The 20,425-nt window shown below is 45.4% G+C and overlaps 1 protein-coding gene and 1 long non-coding RNA gene across 2 annotated transcripts in view; one reads left to right on the top strand and one right to left on the bottom strand.

Moving 5' to 3' along the window:
- Positions 1–3,368: 3,368 nt before the first annotated feature.
- LOC120919619 overlaps positions 3,369–20,425 on the bottom strand; it is a 57,607-nt gene continuing 40,550 nt past the window's right edge. The window contains exons 2-3 of the long non-coding RNA XR_005744599.1: positions 17,523–17,735; positions 3,369–3,625 (exon numbers count right to left, since the gene is read on the bottom strand). This is a non-coding gene — a long non-coding RNA (uncharacterized LOC120919619). The remainder of the gene's footprint in view (positions 3,626–17,522; positions 17,736–20,425) is intronic.
- The window catches only part of HNF4A (hepatocyte nuclear factor 4 alpha), a 133,924-nt gene continuing 117,491 nt past the window's right edge, over positions 3,993–20,425 (top strand). Inside the window, exon 1 of the mRNA XM_040331853.1 lies at positions 3,993–4,127. Coding sequence (XP_040187787.1) covers positions 4,112–4,127 — 16 coding nt within the window. The 5' untranslated portion in view covers positions 3,993–4,111. The remainder of the gene's footprint in view (positions 4,128–20,425) is intronic.

Genomic DNA, 20,425 nt, shown 5'->3' with positions numbered 1-20,425 from the left:
TTCAACTGTAGTGCAGGCGGCTCAGCCATAATCTTTGCTGAACAGCTGCTGCAAGCAAATCACTTACAGGACGAGCTCTGTATAGGGTATGGCATTTCCACTGAAAGTCTATTGTCAGAGGTTTCAAGTGATTGTAAAGTCTCGTTTTTTTCCATAAAAATAACAAACGCGTTATACTTACCTGCTCTGTTGCAGTGGATTTGCACAGAGCAGCCCAGATCCTCCTCTTCTCGGGTCCCTCTTCTGAGCTCCTGGCTTCTCCCTCCTGTTCAGTGCCCCCACAACAATCAGCTTGCTTTGGGATCACCCAAGCCGAGTCACAGCTCTCTGCAGACTGCGTCCATTCAGACACGAAGCCCCGACCTGGCCCCGACTTACGTAAACAACGTAAATTTCGACGGTCGTTCCGACGTCCAACCTTAACATGACTTACCCCTGCTTTATGAGGGGAAAAGTTACGCCGGTCGTACGCCTTACGTAAACAGCGTATCTTAATACGCCGGGCGCAAGTACGTTCGTGAATCGGCGTATCTAGGTCATTTGCATATTTATAATGGGAACGCCAAATGCGTCCAGCATAACTATGCGCCCACGATACGCCGGCGTAGGCAAGTTACGTCGGACGGCTGAAGCCATGTTTTTGGATGTATCTCGCTTTGTGAATCGGCGTAAAGATGCGACTGCGCACATTTGAAATTACAGCGGCGTATCTGGAGATACGCCAACGTAAATGCTTTCTGAATCTGGCTCACGGAGTACAACACAACCACTGTGTTCTGCTATTGAGCAGCAACCCTAGCCCTTTCACACTGCTCTGTAGCAAAATTGGGGTTAAAAACGCATATGCGTTTTTTACCAAGTTTTTGCTGCTTCATATCCGTTTCCTGTGTTTTTCTGGTGCTTTTTTTGGTTTGCCTGCACCTGTGAAAAATGGACATGTGACTCAAAAACGCTGCAAAAAGCAGATCACGGTGCGTTTTACTGCAGTTTTGCCGCGATTACCATTCATTTCAATGGGAAGCTGCATTTTTGCTGCACTTTTCAAAAGTGGTGTGAAAAGTCCCATAGAAAAATATTTTTCTGCTTAGAGTTAAAAAAAACGAAGGCAAATGTATCAGTGTAAAAGGGGCCTGACTAAATCCAAGAACAAATCACTTTAGGGAATTAAATGGTAATTGAAGAGCCTTTTCTGATGGCATTTAGAACTTTATTATAATGCTTACCTGAAAAAGATTTTTGAAATGACTTTCACCTTACCCTTTGCATGCTGCTCCAGATTCTGATTACATTACAACTGCCTGTTGAGATGGCAAATTGGACAATTTTCTCAACTAACACACTACTGAAGTATCAATGAAAAATAAGTAAAACATTTTTTTTTTTTTTTTTTTTTTAAACGGAAGTCTGAGGCCCCCTTTGGAAGGTGGGCCTAGGGCATTTGTCCCTTTTGCCCAAATCCAGCAGTGGCATTTGGACCTAAGGACTCAAACCTTGTCACTTGACAACAGAAGTGACATCAACACCATCTCTAAGTTTTCACACCGGGTATTTCTGGTCTGGCTGCAACAGAGGAATGAGGAAATATCAGTAGGTGGGGGGGAGAAGAGGGCGTTGTCATCGCTGCTCGCACGTCACTGTGACAGTGACAGAGTCTCTTTAACCACTTACTGCCATTCGTTTATCAATGGCGAAGTGGTGAATGCCTATATTTGAAGTGCCATTTTAAAAATTGGAGATGTGGCACAGAAAAGGAATCCTCAGCTAATAAACCAAAAGCCATGCTTTTACTTGTAGTCCCCTTGCACAAAGGGCTGTCTAAAAGCAGTATGCCCCTGGAGGAGGGGAGAGATGCAGCATCCAGACTAGGGTTTCTCAAACAGGGTTCCTCCAGAGGTTGTTAGGGGTTCCTTGACCAATGAACATTTTTTCCCCTCAGATAAGTTTCCACTGACACCATTGATCTGTTTAGTTATCTGTAAGCAGGGCCGTTTGAAGGAATTTGGGGGCCCCAAGCAAAATGCACATGGAGGCCCCTATGTTCTTTTTACTCCCCCCCCCCCTTCCTATCGTACCGCCTGGCAGGAGATTCAGTTTCCTACTCCTGGCCAGACTGAAAGTAAGTGAGCACTCAGGGCCAGATTCACAAATGAGATACGACAGCGTTTCTCCTGATACTCCGTCGTATCTCTGCTTCTATCAATGCGACTGATTCATAGAATCAGTTACGCATAGATATCCCTAAGATCCGACAGGTGTAATTGTTTTACACTGTCGGATCTTAGGATGCAGTACCGCGGCCGCCGCTGGGGGGAGTTTGCGTCGTAAACCAGCGTCGGGTATGCAAATTAGGAGTTACGGCGGATCCACGACGGTTTTTCATGTTCGCTACGTCGTCCGTCGTCAAGTTTCCCGTCGCAAAGTTACACTTTTTTTTTGGTGCCCTAACTTTAGTCAGCAAGTGTATTGCTGTCTAAAGTATGGCCGTCGTTCCCGCGTCGAAATTTAAAAATCAACGTCGTTTGCGTAAGCCGTACGGGAGTACGCTACGCGCGTCGCTGTTCAAAAAAATGATGCGCAAAGCACGGCGGGAGTTAGGAAAAGGAGCATGCGCAGTATGTCCGGCGCGGGAGCGTGCCTAATTTAAATGGCACACGCCCATTTGAATTTGCTCGCCTTGCGCCGGAGGCCGCGGGCGTAGTTTTCATCGCTAGTGCTTGGTGAATCAGGCACTTGCGATGAAAAATTGCGGCGGTGTAACGTATCTAGGATACGTTACGCCGCCGCGATTCTACGTGAATCTGGCCCTCAGTGTGCACTTCCTGTCAGTTCGGCCGGGAACAGGAAACTGAATCGCCTGTACCGCACGGTACCCGGCCGGACTCACAGGAGGAAGGAAGAGGAGCTTGGCTACACTACAGGGAAGGGGAAGAAGTGACGAGAGAGGCAGCAGTTATAGGAAGCGTGGCAAGGGCCCTGCTTGGGGCCCCAAGCAATTGCTTGGTTTGCTTGCCTTGTCGCGACGGGCCTGTCTGTAAGGGGGTAATGCCGCGTACACACAATCAGAAATTCCGACAAGAAAAGTTTGATGTAAGGCTTTTGGTCGGAAATTCCGACCGTGTGTAGGCTCCATCGGACTTTTTCTGTCTGAATTTCAGACAGCAAAAAATTGAGAGCTGATTCTCAATTTTTTCCGATGGGAAAAGTTCTTGTCGGAAATTCCGATCGTCTGTATGCAATTCCAACGCACGAATAAATAAACGAATAAACACTCATGCTCGGAATCAATTTGACGCATGCTCGGAATCATTGAACTTAAGTTTTCTCGGCTCGTTGTAGTGTTGTATGTCAACACGTTCTTGACGGTCGGAATTTCAGACGACATTTGTGTGACCGTGTGTATGCAACACAAGTTTGAACCAAAATTCCGTCGTTTTCTTGTCGGGAATTTCCGATCCTGTGTACGCAGGCAGAAAGGTTATTTCAAGGGTTCTTGAGTGTTGAAAAGGTTGAAAAAAGCTTATCCAGGCCCACTGTCCAGCTCAACGCCATTATTCCGTGTGGTACCAGCATTTAGTGCCCTGTCCATTCAGGGAGGAAGGTCCAAAATAAGACATCTCACGGCTACCTGTTCCAAGAATAAAACAAAACAATAATCTATAATTTAACAGGGTTGAAAAAAATGCAAAATGAAGTCCAGGCCTTATTTTGAGTAAAGTGAATTAGCAGTGGGACGAGTTTACTTCAAGTAGAAGAAAAGATACCTGAAGGCAATGTTTTCCCAGCAGTGCTCTTGTCTTTTCTGAGGAAAGGTGTGAGAAGGCGCAGTAAAAGAAGGCCTGTTTGAGTTTCAGGCCTCAGGGTTGTCATGGCGACAACAGCCTTGTAGATTGGTCGCCATAAGAGACTAGTTACTGTTTAACATCTTCTACATTAGGCCTGATTAGGAGAATCAATATGATAACAGCACAGCACACAACCCTGCCTTGTTTTACAACACCTCGCCTAGCAGGCCTCACCTGGACAGCTTCCTCAGTGACGCTTGTTAACTCTTTTCGAAACTGGGGACACGCCGCAAGACACGGTCAATGTCAACACGCAGATCGTCTCTACCATGGAAGTCACTTACGGTAAGTAGACACGACTTCTTGTATTATTAATATTGCCCCTGGTGTTCATGTGCTTGTCATTGTCTAGAGCATGCTTCACGTTTAGATAGCAAAGGTGACGGCACAGCAAGCAAAATTTGAGAGAAAAAAATCAAAAAGAGACTGTTTTATGGCCCCTGGTTTATATACTGTATATACCATAGATTTGATGGTCATAATTTATGGACTGTATTTTACCAGCGCTTTTTTAATAAATGCTCATCTACGCTAAAAAGAAAATACTTAACATTTGATGTGTTTTCTTTTTTTAATATATTTGAGTTTTTTTTTTCTTATATTTCACTCAAAATGTTGAAATTTTCATTGAAAGACAGAATATGATTTCAAGTTTGTACTTTTTTTTACTATTGTTCTGTTCATATAAAATTATATAAATCAAAAGTTTATTTTTTGGCTTAAAAAAAAAATGTATATATATTTTTCCTTTTTTAGGTATATTTATTTATTTATTTATTTATTTATTTATTTATTTATTTTGTATTGTCTATTATTTTATTATTTTGCTCAAAGTGTTTTGGAATGTTCACTGCAAGACAGACTATGATCTAAAGTTTGTGTGTTTTTTTTTAAATATTATTCTGTTTATTCAAAATAATATAAATCAAAAGGTTTTTGATTTTTGGCTTTTTTTGATTGTGTTTAGTGTTTGGTAAATTCTGATCTAGAAAATGTATCTGTTTTCATCCTGATAGCAACTGTCTAGCAGAAATGTTAAAATGCTGTTTTCACATGACTATGGTAGGGATTATATTTGATGTTTTTGTGGTTTTAAGCAATTTACAGAGATGAATTGAAGTGCTGGCTTCTTTTCACATTTTTCAGTTTTTTTCACACGGTCTTATCGTATGACAATATGACAATAGGGAAGTGGTAATGCACAGAGGAAGTACACACCTTTTTTTAAAAACAGACCCAAATCAAACAGAATTCTTAACTCTGCAAACAGAACGATATAGAAAATGATGTGGGAGGAAACAATGACTTATTGGCTTCTTCTTAAATCAACTTTGTGGGTGAGATTGCACTGAGACAGGATGATCAATGGAACGTTGACAAGATTTATAAATATTTTACTATGTCATTATGTCATCAAATTAATTTTATTAATGAGGCTGTAGAAAGCCAGGGGCCTGGCAGCCAATGCGCTTAAAATAATTTGGGTGAGGTCCAGGGCTTGTATTGCCTGAAAACCATCAGAAAATTAAAAATGCTTTCTGGTTCCTAAACAAGATTGAACTATACCTGATTTTTATAAAATAGTGCTGACTTCATGAATTCTCTAAACGTGTTTGACTGTTCCTGAATTAATTGAATACATTTTATATAATGTATTTAAAAAAAAATTCTACACATGGTTAAAGGGTAGCTCAACACCATTTATCTTTATATTTATATATATTTATCTTCCTAAATTCAATAAACTGGACTAACTCTTCCGAAATTCAATAAACTTGACTGACTCTTCCTGAATTCATTAAACTGGACTTACTCTTCCTGAATTTAATAAACCAAATTGATCCTTCCTAAATGCATTAACCATATTGACTCTTCCTGAATTTATTAACCAGACTGACTCTTCCTGAATTTATTAACCAGACTGACTCTTCCTGAATTCAATGAACTGAATTGTCTGTTCTTGAATTCAATAAACTAGGCGTACTCTTCATGAATTCCATAAAGCAGACTGACTTTGCCCAATTTCAGTAAACTGAAATCAGTAAAGCGGACTGACTCCTCTTGAATTTAGTAAACTGGACTGACTTAATGTTAATGTTCAAATTATTTTCTTTGTTATGGTTGTTTTATTGTTACAACATCTATTTTTTTTATATTTTATATCGCTATTGTATCCATAGTTCATAAACAATCTGCTTTTTTTTTTTCTCCTCACGCCACTAGCGTGAGGGGGAAAAAAGGCTTGTGTTTACATCATTGGTTGACAGCTGATCACATGGGAAGGGGCCGGGAATGGCCCCTCACTCCAATCTGTGATCAGCCGAGGCTCATAGACTCGCTGATCACAGAGCGTGGTGCCGTGCTTGTCCCGCAGGGGGCGTGCAGCCGTTACATGCACGGGAGGACATACATTGATGCCCTTTTGGCAATTTAGGCCCTCGCCGTAGCCGTCTTTCGGCTATAACGTGGTTGCGAAGAGGTTAAAGTGTGAGATAAAATACCGTATTTATCGGTGTATAACGCTCACTTTTTTCTCCTTAAAATCAGGGGAAAATCGTGGGTGCGCGATATACGCCGATACCCGCTTCCTGCGCTGTGTTTGAACCGGCCACCGACATATACCGAGCACAGTACACTCTGGTACACTCGGCCAGGCTTGGCTCTGCTCACGGTCACGCCCTGTGCCGCCTCCTAGCCTTTATGCGAGAGGAGCCGAGCGTGCCCGAGTGTACTGCGCTCGGTATATGTCGGCGGCGGCGTTCAAACACAGCGCGGGAAGCGGGGATCGACTCAACAACAGCGCAGGAGAAGCGGGGAGGACGCCACCAGGGCCGCAGACGGACGCCGGACCGGAGAAGGCCGCCGATGGACGCCGGACAAGACACCAAAACTGTAAGTAATTCTTTTTTTTTTTTTTTCAGGAATTTCCCTTCTACATTAGGGGTGCACACTATACGCCGGTGCGCGCTATAGGCAGATAAATACGGTAGCTCCTTCAACATTCTACATTTTTCTACATTTTCTACATTTTTCAAATGTTTTTTTTGCAATTCACAAAAAAGGCCTACTAAAATAAAGCATGAGTTATTTCATCTAAATGTGAGGTATTTATCTCATGAAACCATGCATAATTTTATCTTATGCGATTTCAAGTGAGGTGGATACAGTGGAGAAGGAATAGAACCCCTGTCAGTTTTTATTGCTAATAAAGAGGTAAAATGGTTTAAACCGTAGAAATATGCCAACTCACCAAGTCAGTGCGGTCCATGCAGCATATATATTAATACAAAAGAAAAAAGGTGACTGGAATACCAGTCAAAGGGAAGCTGCTTTTACAGGACACACGTGGTGTATCAAAACAACTAAGTTAAATTAAAGTGTTACTAAACCCAGGACTCTGCATTCACTATATCTTGTCTCCCACAGTACACAGAACATGGAAATGCAATTATTTAATTATTTTAGTAAATATAAACTGCTAAATACCTTTTCTCATCAGCAGTGTATAGCAGTCTTGTGACTTCTATCAGTGTCTTGTAAAGCCAGACACTGATAGACTGTCCTCTGACTGTCCTATGAGGCGACATGACTCCTGACCCTCTGTCTGGACATTGCTGATTGGCCCTGTGCTGATCACACGCTGATTTTAACTCTCTAGCATTACACACCAAAACTGAGCATGTGCAGAGTGCACCCAAGGCTCCGTACTATCAGGAGATGGATTGCGGACAGTGGAAGAAGGGGAGGATCAGGGAAGACAGGATCAAACAGCCTTTTTACACAATGTGCAGGATTAACCTCCTAGGTTCCACAGTGAGTATAACAAGCATGCTTTACTGCATATACAGATTTTTCTGTTGTGGGCTTAGTAACAGTTTAAGTAAATACATAGGCCGAGATTCAAAGACATCGGGCGCACATTTATGCCGCCGTAGCGTATCTCCTTTACGCTACGTCGACGCAGCGCAGAGAGGCAAGCACTGGATTCACAAAGCCAGTACTGCCAAAACTGCGCTGGGTTTCCTAGGCGTATGTGGAAGTGGGCGTGAGCCATGCAAATGAGGCGTGACCCCATGCAAATGATGGGCCGAGTGCCAGACAGATACGTATAACGAACCGCGCATGCGCCGTCCCGTGGACGCATCCCAGTGCGCATGCTCAGAATCACGTCGGAACTACTCCCTAAGATACGCTGGATCACTGCCTACGGCGTAAACGTAACCTACGCCTAGTCATATTCACGTCCTACGTAACATACGTCGGCTTGTGTTCCCTTTGAGTTACACCTTCTTTAAGGGGCATAACTTTACGCCGGATGTATGACTTTACGCGCACTGCGTCGGACGGACGGACGTTCGTGAATCGACGTATCTCCCTCATTTGCATATTTGAATAGAAAATCAATGGGAGCGCCAAATACGTCCAGCGTAAATATGAGCCCACTCTACGCCGGCATAGGCAAGTTACGTCGGTCGGATGAAGCCTATTTTCAGGCGTATCTTAGTTTATGAGTCCAGCGCATAGATACGATGGCGCATATTTGCACTTACGTGGCGTATCTGGAGATACGTCGGCGTAAGTGCTTTGTGAATCCGGGCCAAAGTGTCTTTATAAATGTCAAATATTGAATAGAAATAGTATAAAAAAATGCAGTCAGTGTGTCCTGCGAGCCCCGAGGTGGGGGTTGCTATCGGTGTGCCTCGATCACTGAGGGGGGGGGATTGCTGTCAGTGTGTCCTGCGAGCCCCGAGGTGGGGGGTGCTATCGGTGTGCCTCGATCACTGAGGGGGGGGATTGGTGTCAGTGTGTCCTGCGAGCCCCGAGGTGGGGGGTGCTATCGGTGTGCCTCGATCACTGAGGGGGGGATTGGGGGGGATTGGTGTCAGTGTGTCCTGCGAGCCCCGCGCGGGGGGGTGTTATAAATGTGCTCCAAGCGGAAGGAGGGGTGCTATCAGTGTTCTGTTGTTGTGTCCTCCACCAGTGTGGGGGTGCTGACAGTGTGCTGCGAGATCAGTATATATGTGATGCTGCTGATCTATATACCCTTTATGTGATGCTGATCTATATACTTTTATGTGATGCTGATCTATATACTTTTATGTGATGCTGATCTATATACCCTTTATGTGATGCTGATCTATATACTTTTATGTGATGCTGATCTATATACTTTTATGTGATGCTGATCTATATACCCTTTATGTGATGCTGATCTATATACCCTTTATGTGATGCTGATCTATATACCCTTTATGTGATGCTGATCTATATACTTTTATGTGATGCTGATCTATATACCCTTTATGTGATGCTGCTGATCTATATACCCTTTATGTGATGCTGATCTATATACTTTTATGTGATGCTGATCTATATACCCTTTATGTGATGTTGCTGATCTATATACCCTTTATGTGATGCTGATCTATATACCCTTTATGTGATGCTGATCTATATACTCTTTATGTGATGCTGGGCTATATACTTTTATGTGATGCTGATCTATATACCCTTTATGTGATTCTGATCTATATACTCTTTATGTAATGCTGATCTATATACCCTTTATGTGATGCTGATCTATATACCCTTTATGTGATGCTGATCTATATACCCTTTATGTGATGCTGATCTATATACCCTTTATGTGATGCTGATCTATATACTTTTATGTGATGCTGATCTATGTACTTTTATGTGATTCTGATCTATATACTCTTTATGTAATGCTGATCTATATACCCTTTATGTGATGCTGATCTATATACCCTTTATGTGATGATGATCTATATACCCTTTATGTGATGCTGATCTATATACTTTTATGTGATGCTGATCTATGTACTTTTATGTGATGCTGCTGATCTATATACCCTTTATGTGATGCTGGGCTATGTACCATATCGGTAATGCTGACCTGTATACCCTGATCTGTGATGCTGAGCTGTATACTCCTGACACTAAAGGCAAGTGGAATACAGGGGACAGAGTGGGTGGATTCTATAAGGGGTGTGGCTTATGAGAAGTGGGAGAGGTCAAAAATAATGTAGACAGGTGAAGACAGCAGATATACATGTAAAACTTATGTAGGGAGATTTCTTTAATCTCTGTGTATCATCTGAGGCTGTTCACTTCACTGGATGCAGTGCCTTGAAAAAGTATTCATACCCCTTGAAATTTTCCACGTAATGTATTTTATTGGGATTTTATGTGATAGACCAACACAAAGTGGCACATAGTTGTAAAGTGGAAGGAAAATGATAAACGTTTTTCAACATTTTTTTTACAAATAAATGTGTGAAAAGTGTGGTGTGTATTTGTATTCAGCCCCCTGAGACAATACTTTGTAGAACCTCCTTTCACTGCAATTACAGCTGTAAGTCTTTTTGGGGATGTCTCCACCAGCTTTGTACATCTAGAGAGAAATCTTTGCCCATTCTTTGCAAAATATCTCAAGCTCTGTCAGATTGGATGGAGAGCGTCTGTGAACAGCAATTTTCAAGTCTTGCCACAGATTCTCAATTGGATTTAGGTCTGGACTGTGACTGGGCCATTCTAACACATGAATATACTTTGATCTAAACCAGGGGTCTCAAACTCAAATTACCTGAGGGCCACAAGACAAGTTTTCATATCCCATGGGGGGGCCGCATGCAAACTTTCAAACTTCAAAAACAACAGTACTGGTGTCAGCGAACGCATTATTAACCCCCCCAGCACTGGTGTCAGTGGATGCATTATTAACCCTGACCACTACACTGCACACAGACCACTACACTGCACACTACACACTGAACACTGAACACTACACACCCCACTGACCACTACACTGCACACTGACCACTACACACCCCACTGACCACTACACACCCCACTGACCACTCACCATCAGGGCACAGCACATCAGGTCACAGAGCCCAGAACATCAGGGCACAGCGCACATCAGGGCACAGCACATCAGGTCACAGAGCCCAGAACATCAGGGCACAGCGCACATCAGGGCACAGCACAGATCAGGGTACAGAGCCCAGCACATCAGGGTACAGGGCACAACACATCAGGGTACAGAGCCCAGCATATCAGAGCACAGCACAACAGGCCACATCAGGTTACGGGGCATGGCAAGGCACATCAGGACAGGGCACATGGCACATCAGGGTACAGGACACAGCACATCAGGGTACAGAGCCCATCACATCAGGGTACATGGGGAACATGAGGGCACAATCAGGGTACATGGGGCACATGACGTCACAATCGGGGTACATGGGGCACATGAGGGCCCAATCAGGGACCATGGGGCACATGAGGGCACAATCAAGGTACATGGGCCACATTGGGGTACATGGGGCACATCAGGGCACATGGAGCACAATCAGGGCACATCTGGGTACATGGGGCACATGAGGGCACAATCAGGGTACATGGGGCACATCAGGGTACATGGGGCACATGACATCACAATCAGGGTACATGGGGCACAATCAGGGTACATGGGGCACAATCAGGGTACATAGGGCACAGGTCAGCGTTTACTTGTTGTGGTTTTCTTCACATGCAGAGTAGCGCAGGAAGCATCTGTAATAAGTTCACTTGTCTGTCATGTCACGCTGCTCCCCAGCCCCCGGGGGCCCCCCTCTCTTCTCGTCCATCCTAGGTGATATCACAAGCAAATGGGGATGGCCGAGAAGAGAGGGGGGGCCGCCGGGGGGCGGGGAGCAGCGTGACATGACAGACAAGTGAACTTATTACAGATGCTTCCTGCGCTACTCTGCATGTGAAGAAAATCTACTCCCCCCACTTCCGCGGCACCCCCCGCCCTGCCTGCGGGCCATTTATAACCGGTCCGCCGGCCGCAAATGGCCTGCGGGCCGGTACTTTGAGACCCCTGATCTAAACCATTCCATTGTAGCTCTGGATGTATGTTTTGGGTCGTTGTCCTGCTGGAAGTTGAACCTCCGCCCCAGTCTCAAGTCTTACAGACTCTAACAGGTTTTCTTCTAAGATTTCCCTGTATTTGGCTCCATCCATCTTCCTATCAACTCTGACCAGCTTCCCTGTCCCTGCTGAAGAAAAGCATCCCTACAACTTTATGCTGCCATCTGAAAATTGGTGATCCCTGTCCTGAGATTCTCCAGCGGTGATCCCTGTCCTCTGATTCTCCAGCGGTGATCCCTGTCCTCTGATTCTCCAGCGGTGATCCCTGTCCTCTGATTCTCCAGCGGTGATCCCTGTCCTGAGATTCTCCAGCGGTGATCCCTGTCCTGAGATTCTCCAGCGGTGATCCCTGTCCTCTGATTCTCCAGCGGTGATCCCTGTCCTGAGATTCTCCAGCGGTGATCCCTGTCCTCTGATTCTCCAGCGTGATCCCTGTCCTCTGATTCTCCAGCGGTGATCCCTGTCCTCTGATTCTCCAGCGGTGATCCCTGTCCTGAGATTCTCCAGCGGTGATCCCTGTCCTGAGATTCTCCAGCGGTGATCCCTGTCCTCTGATTCTCCAGCGGTGATCCCTGTCCTCTGATTCTCCAGCGGTGATCCCTGTCCTCTGATTCTCCAGCGGTGATCCCTGTCCTGAGATTCTCCAGCGGTGATCCCTGTCCTCTGATTCTCCAGCGGTGATCCCTGTCCTCTGATTCTCCAGCGGTGATCCCTGTCCTCTGATTCTCCAGCGGTGATCCCTGTCCTGAGATTCTCCAGCGGTGATCCCTGTCCTGAGATTCTCCAGCGGTGATCCCTGTCCTCTGATTCTCCAGCGGTGATCCCTGTCCTCTGATTCTCCAGCGGTGATCCCTGTCCTCTGATTCTCCAGCGGTGATCCCTGTCCTGAGATTCTCCAGCGGTGATCCCTGTCCTCTGATTCTCCAGCGGTGATCCCTGTCCTCTGATTCTCCAGCGGTGATCCCTGTCCTCTGATTCTCCAGCGGTGATCCCTGTCCTCTGATTCTCCAGCGGTGATCCCTGTCCTGAGATTCTCCAGCGGTGATCCCTGTCCTCTGATTCTCCAGCGGTGATCCCTGTCCTCTGATTCTCCAGCGGTGATCCCTGTCCTCTGATTCTCCAGCGGTGATCCCTGTCCTCTGATGTAAGGAGGAACTCTGCGAACTCCAGGTCAACTTTTGCATCGGGGCCCACAAGCTTTAAGCTATGCCTCTGTGTGCAGTGTTAGTTTCTGCCACACGTAGCGTTTTGCTTTTAGGCCAAAAAGTTAAATTTCTATCTCATCTGACCAGAGCTCCTTCTTTTTCTGTGTCCATGTGTTTTCTTATGACTTTCTTTCACCAATGACTTTTTTTTTGCCGCTCATCCATAAAGGCCAGATTTGTGGAGAGCACGACTAATAGTTGTCCTGTGGACAGATTCTCCCACCTGAGCTGTGGATCTCTGCAGCTCCTCCAGAGTTACCATGGGCCTCTTGGCTGCATCTCTGATGAATGCTCTCCTTGCCCGGCCGGTCAGTTTAGGTGGACGGCCATGTCTTGGTAGATTGTACCAAACTTTTCCATTTTCTGGTGATGGCTTGAACAGAGCTCTGTGAGATCTTCAAAGCTTGGGATATTTTTTTATAACCTAACCCTGCTTTAAACTTCTCCACAACCTTATCCCTGACCTGTCTGGTGTGTTCCTTGGCCTTCATGATGCTGTTTGTTCACTAAGGTTCTCTAACAAAATTCCGAGGGCTTCACAGAATGACATCCCAAGGTACCAATTCGGATCTGGTATTTTGTTCCCTGGGTGTCCTTACATGCCTTGCAGATAACATTTTACACCATGAAGCACATACATCCTTCCTGTTACCTCAACCTATTGTTCCTCTAATCTGAACCCTTATCTGATGGAGACGGGGAATGTTTGCCTCCCCATACAGCCAGACAATGATTCTGTATAATATTTACTAAAACGTATTCATATTGGAGCACCTGGATTATATTTAGGAAAGTTTCAAGGTGTTTGGGTCGCCCTTTCTCAACTTTTTCACAATGGAGCAAATCTTAAAAGACTTTTCTTTCATTATCGGGGAACCCCAACTAAAATATATTATATCTGCAGCTCATAGTACCATAGCGTGACAAGTAGATGTAGCAAAAAACGCAAGACTAAAGAATTTGGTATATCTGACACCTAGTGGGGTAGATTCAGAAAGCAATTGCGTCTGCGTAACCATAGTTACGCAGCGCAATTGCTTAGTTGCGCCGGCGTATCGACTGCTCCTGATTCAGAGAGCTCGATACGCCGACTGCAGCCTAAGATATGACTGGCATAAGGCTCTTATGCCGTCGTATCGTAGGCTGCATTCTTACGCTGGCCGCTAGGTGGCGTTCCCGTAGTGGTCAGCGTAGAGTATGCAAATTGCATACTAACGCCGATTCACAACCGTACGCGCGCCCTACGTACGCAGTTTACGTCGTTTACGTTCGTCTGGTTCCGCGTAAGGCTGCTCATGCTATCCTGCAAAAAAAAAAGTTTTTAAAAAAGGCAGTTTTTTCGGAAGCAGTGATTTTAATAATGTTTAAAGTGAAACAATAAAAGTGAAATATTCCTTTAAATTTCGTACCTAGAGGGGTGTGTAAAATATGCCTGTAAAGTAGCGCTTGTTTCCCGTGCTTAGAACTGTCTCTGCACAAAGTGTCATTTCTGAAGGATAAAAAGTCATTTAAAATCACTGCTCCCGAAAAAACTGCAGTTTTTAAAACTTTTTTTTGCATTGATACAGGACCCGGGTCCCCAAACACTTTTTAGGACAATAACTTGCATATTAGCCTTTAAAATTAGCACTTTCGTTTTCAAACGTTCGAGTCCCATAGACTTTAATGGGGTTCTAAAGTTCACACAAACTTTTGGTCTGTTCGAAGGTTCTGGTGCGAACCGAATGGGGGGGGGTGTTCGGCTCATTCCTAGTTGCTATGAGCAAACCACATTTTTAGGTAGATTCAAGTAGATGTGCCTAAACTTGCGGCGGCGTAGCTTAGCGTGTTTAGGCTACGCCGCCGTAAGTTAGCTAGGCAAGTACATGATTCACAATGTACTTGCCTGCTAAGTTACGGCGGCGTAGCCTAAAGCGGGCGGGCGTAAGGGCGCCTAATTCAAATGTGTGTAAGGGGGCGTGTTTTATGTTAATGTGGCTTGACCTTACGTTTTTGACGGTTTTCCTTACTGCGCATGCGCCGGGTGCCTACATTTCCCAGTGTGCATTGCGGCTAAGTACGCCGCACGGGCCTATTGATTTCGACGTGGACGTAAACGATGTAAATCCCGATTCACGGACGACTTACGCAAACGACGTAAAAATTTCGAATTTCGACGCGGGAAGGGCGGCCATACTTAACATTACTATTCCATTAGGGCCTATCTCTAACTTTAGGCGGCCTATCTCTTACGTAAAAGTACTGCGTCGGCCGGGCGTACGTTCGTGAATCGGCGTATCTCCTCATTTACATATTCTAGGCCGACCACAATAGAAGCGCCACCTAGCGGCCATCCGAAATATTGCAATCTAAGATAGGACAGCGCAAGCCGTCGTATCTTAGATATGTTTAAAGCGGATCTCCACCCTCATTTAAACTATAGCTCCATATTTCTACCGCTGCAAAGTAATCATGAATCGGCTATTTTGATTTTAATTAGCAAATGTGTACCTTATTTATGAGCCATGCTTCCGGTCTGCCCCCCCTCGGGTTTCCGACGGGTTTTCTGCCGTTTCCTGTGCTGCGCTGTGCCTGCTGGGAGCCAGTGTCAGAGCTCTCTAATTGTAATATTCTGCTCTGTTATCCAACATCGCGCGACTTCAGTTCTGTTGCGATGACAACAGAGACGCTCACGCCGCCGGGCACCTTCGCCAGTGCGCATCCACGAGATCGAGCGGTGGATGCTGGGACAGCATCCACCGCAAATAGGAAGTAGCTCCTTGTGGGAATCGAGCGCCCAAAGCCAAGATGGCCACGGGACGCAAACAAGAATAAAAGTATTTATTATGGACGGAATAACAGCGGAGGGGCGGCCAGACACCGGAAACGTGAGTTTAGCACAGCAGTGCTAATACATATTTGAATAGCCCATAAAAAAAAAACGATTAAGCCGTGGGAGATCCGCTTTAAGCGTATCTCTGTTTGAGCATACACTTAAACATAAGTTGGCTTAGATTCTGAGTTAGGTCGGCTTATCTACTGATAAGCCGACCTAACTCTTACTGAATCTACCTATTTGTATGCCCAGTTTGTAAGCCAGATAGGTTCAATATTTTTTAACCCAACTTCACCCCAAACTTTGTTAGGGTTAGGGTCTGTCACTTTTGTATTGCCATTTGTCCCTCTGTCCCTGTGGAGAGTTAAGCCTCGTACACACGGTTCGATCTTTGGAATTGTCTGTTGACAGACTGGTGTCTTAAATTCTTACCGTTAGTACGCTCCTTTTGACAATTGTTGTCCAATTTTCCACCAACAAATGTTGGATGACAGGCTAGTAAATTTTTGTCAAACGACAGTTCCACATCAGATTTTTGTATGGTCACTACACAAATGCATCACACAAAAGTCGAAAGTACAAACATGCATTCTCGGAATCAATGCTCACCAAACACAAAATTAGCAGAAGGGGCCCAAAGGGTGGCGCTCAAGAGCTGAAATTACTACATTCGTGTTTGTGGCACGACAATTTGTGTAACATTGGTATGCCAGACAAGATCCTGGCACACGGCCTTTTGACAAAAATCAGACACTCGGTTGTCCAACAATCGAACTGTGTGTACGACGCTTTACTCTAGGAAATCTTTCCAATGAGGACCCAGGCAAAAACGTTTTCAGCAAACTGTCTTATAGCTAGATTCAGGTAGGGCGGCGCATCTTTCAGGCGGCGTAGCGTATCGTATTTACGCTACGCGGCCGTAAGTCAGAGAGGCAAGTGCTGTATTCACAAAGCACTTGCCTCCTAAGTTACGGCGGCGTAGCGTAAATGGGGCCGGCGTAAGCGCGCCTAATTCAAATGAGGATGAGGGGGGCGTGTTTTATGTAAATGATTGGTGACCCGAGGTGATTGACGTTTTTTACGAACAGCGCATGCGCCGTCCGTGTACATATCTCTGTGTGCATTGCTCCAAAGTACCCCGCAAGGACATATTGGTTTCGACGTGAACGTAAATTACGTCCAGCCCCATTCACGGACGACTTACGCAAACGACGTAAATTTTTCAAATTTCGACGCGGGAACGACGGCCATAATTAACATTGACTAGGCCACCTAGGGGGCAGCTTTATCTTTACGCCGGCGTACCTCTTACGGAAACGGCGTATCTTTACTGCGACGGGCAAGCGTACGTTCGTGAATTGGCGTATCTAGTCATTTGCATATTCTACGCCGAACTCAACGGAAGCGCCACCTAGAGGCCAGCGTAAATATGCACCCTAAGATACGACTGCGTAGGAGACTTACGCCGCTCGTATCTTATCCTAATTTAAGCGTATCTGGTTACCAGAATACGCTTAAATTTACGACGGCGTAGATTCAGAGTTACGACGGCGTATCTACTGATACGCCGGCGTAACTGTTTCTGAATCTGGCCATTAGTATTTAGTCCAAGAAATCAGTAACCTATTTTCTGCACTCTCAAATTTTAGATTTCAATTGTCTTGGGGGCACTAAAAGCAGGAGAGTCACAAGGAATAAATGTATTTTTAGAAATGGCGAAACCTGAAAAATGATTAGGGATACCCCATCTAGGGTGCCGATCGGTCATAGTGTAAGTCTTGAACCTTAAACCATTCTAGAACAGGTGAGAGGAGCAGTAAAGGTGGGTTCCCAGGTGGTCTCAGTATCCTTGCGTCACCTATATACTCATCCATTTTTGAAGGATTCTTCTGGGCGATGGCATGTTTTATCACGGGGATGGAGTGGATATGGCTCCTGTTTAAAGAAGAAAAAACAAGTAAAGTCAATATAAATACAGTGGAACCTTGGATTACGAGCATAATCCGTTCCAGGAGAATGCTTGTAATCCAAAGCACTCTCATATCAAAGCTAGTTTCCCCATAGAAGTCAATGCAAACAAAGATCATTTGTTCCGCATTGACTTCTATGGCATGCAATACCACATGTGGCCAGAGGTGGGGGGGGCGCCAGAGAGCCGCAGAAATACTCTGGGACAGTTTGGCTGATCTCGGAAATGTTCAGAAACATTCGGGAACGGATTATTTCTGAGTATTTCCAAGTGATTCCGAGTATTTCCAAATGACTCAGAAGAGCTTTGAACCGTTCCGAGTGTCACCGGCGCCCCCGCACCTCAGGACAAATGCGGTACTGCACACCCCATTAGCTTGAATTCTGCTCGTTTTGCGAGACAACACTCCCAAACCGAGTCAGAATAAAAAAAAAAAGTTGCTCGTTATTCAAAATGTTTGTTAACCGCGTTACTCATAAACCAAGGTTCCGCTGTATATAATACATACTCAGCACCCATGTGTTCAGTCTTGTCCACATTGCTAAATTCCACATACCCAATCACCAACATCTCCTTGTCACCCATGTAAAATGTATAATGTAACTTATGACTTTTAACCTCATGACCTCCGAAAGGTTTTACCCCCTTCATGACCAGGGCATTTTCTTCCTATTCAGCACTGTGCTAATTTAACTGGGAATTGGTTGGTCATACAAAACTGTACACAAATTATATATATATTTTTTTAAAACAATTCACACAAATAGAGCTTTACTTTGGTGGTATTTGATCACCACTGGATTTTTTAGAGCGTTAGAGCGAGAGCAATAATTCTAGCACACGACCTTCTCTGTGACTCTAAACTGGTGACCTGTAGAAATGTTTAAAGCGTCGCCTATGGAGATTTAAAAGTATTGTAGTTTGTCGCTATTCCACGAGTGTGCGCAATTTTAAAGCATAACAGGGGGGCTGTGTGATGTGCAGGGGGGGCTGTGTAATGTAAAGGAGTCCAGAGGTACAGGGGCTGTGTACTATAACGGGGTCCAGAGGTGCAGGGGCTGTGTAATGTAAAGGGGTCTAGAGGTGCGGGGGCTGTGTAATGTAAAGGGATCCAGGAGTGCAGGGGCTGTGTAATGTAAAGGGGTCCAGAGGTGCAGGGGCTGTGTAATGTAAAGGAGTCCAGAGGTACAGGGGCTGTGTACTATAACGGGGTCCAGAGGTGCAGGGGCTGTGTAATGTAAAGGGGTCCAGAGGTGTGGGGGCTGTGTAATGTAAAGGGGTCTAGAGGTACGGGTGCTGTGTAATATAAAGGGGTCCAGAAGTGCAGGGGCTGTGTAATGTAAAGGGGTCAAGAGGTGCGGGGCTGTGTAATGTAAAGGGGTCCAGAGGTGCGGGGCTGTGTAATGTAAAGGCGTCCAGAGGTGCAGGGTTGTGTAATGTAAAGGGGTCGAGAGGTGCAGGGGCTGTGTAATGTAAAGAGAGTTCAGAAGTGCGGGGGCTGTGTAATGTAAAGGGATCCAGAGGTGCAGGGGCTGTGTAATGTAAAGGCGTCCAGAGGTACGGTGCTGTGTAATGTAAAGGGGTCCAGATTATTATCTTAATTTATTAGCAGGTGAATGTGGCCCTCCATGCATTCACATACATTGAATCCAGCCCTTAAAGCGGTTATAAACCGCATAAACTTTTTTTTTTTTTCCCCAAACCTGCAATGCAAAAGGCATAATAGGCTAGTATGCATCGCATACTAGCCTATTATGAAATACTTACCTCGGAACGAGGTGTGTACCACTTACCTGGTCCACGCCGAGCAGGATGTCATCTTGCTCCGGCGTGTCTTCCGGGTATCGCCGCTCCAGCGCTGTGATTGGCTGGAGCGGCGATGACGTCACTCCCGCGCGTGCGCGCGGGAGATTTAAAATCGGCAGGGTCCGGCGATGCCGGTCCTTCAGCCGTGGAGTCCCCCCTGCGCATGCGCCGCCCGCATTGCGGGGGTAATATCTCCTAAACCGTGCAGGTTTAGGAGATATTCTCCTTACCTACAGGTAAGCCTTGTTGTAGGCTTACCTGTAGGTAAAAGTCCAAATAGTGGGTTTACAACCACTTTAAGTGGAAAAAGGTTGCTGACCCCTGCCTTAGTGCATATAAAGTTCCATAATTTGTTCCTCTCTTTTTATCAGGGGATTTATTTTTATTTTTCCTTTAGGCCCCTTTCACACTGGGGCAGGAGGTGCGCTGACGGTATAGCGGCGCTATTTTTAGTACCGCTATACCATCGGAATTGCGGCGTATTCAGACGCTATTGGTGCGGTTTTAACCCCCGCCAGAGGCCGAAAAAGGGTTAATACCGCCGCAGAGGCGCATTGCGGGCGGTATTACCGCGGTTTCCCATTGCCTTCAATAGGAAGGAGCGGCGGAGGAACGGTAAACACACCGCTCCAAAGATGCTGCTGGCAGGACTTTTGGAGCGGTCCTGCTAGCGCACCACTCCAGTGTGAAAGCACTCAGGCTTTCACACTGAGACTGCCGGGTAGGAGTTTTTCAGGCGGTATTAAGGAGCCTGAAAAACTCCTCAGTGTGAAAGGGGTCTTAGACTTCTAGGATGGTGCGTCTTTTTCTTGTGGTTTGATTCCCGCCATAATGAACTCTCTATTACACA

Source organism: Rana temporaria, chromosome 12, assembly GCF_905171775.1.
Source record: "Rana temporaria chromosome 12, aRanTem1.1, whole genome shotgun sequence".
In the NCBI taxonomy this organism is placed as follows: domain Eukaryota; kingdom Metazoa; phylum Chordata; class Amphibia; order Anura; family Ranidae; genus Rana; species Rana temporaria.
Note: the sequence above shows the minus strand (reverse complement) of the source record. Positions and strands in the feature narration are given on the sequence as shown.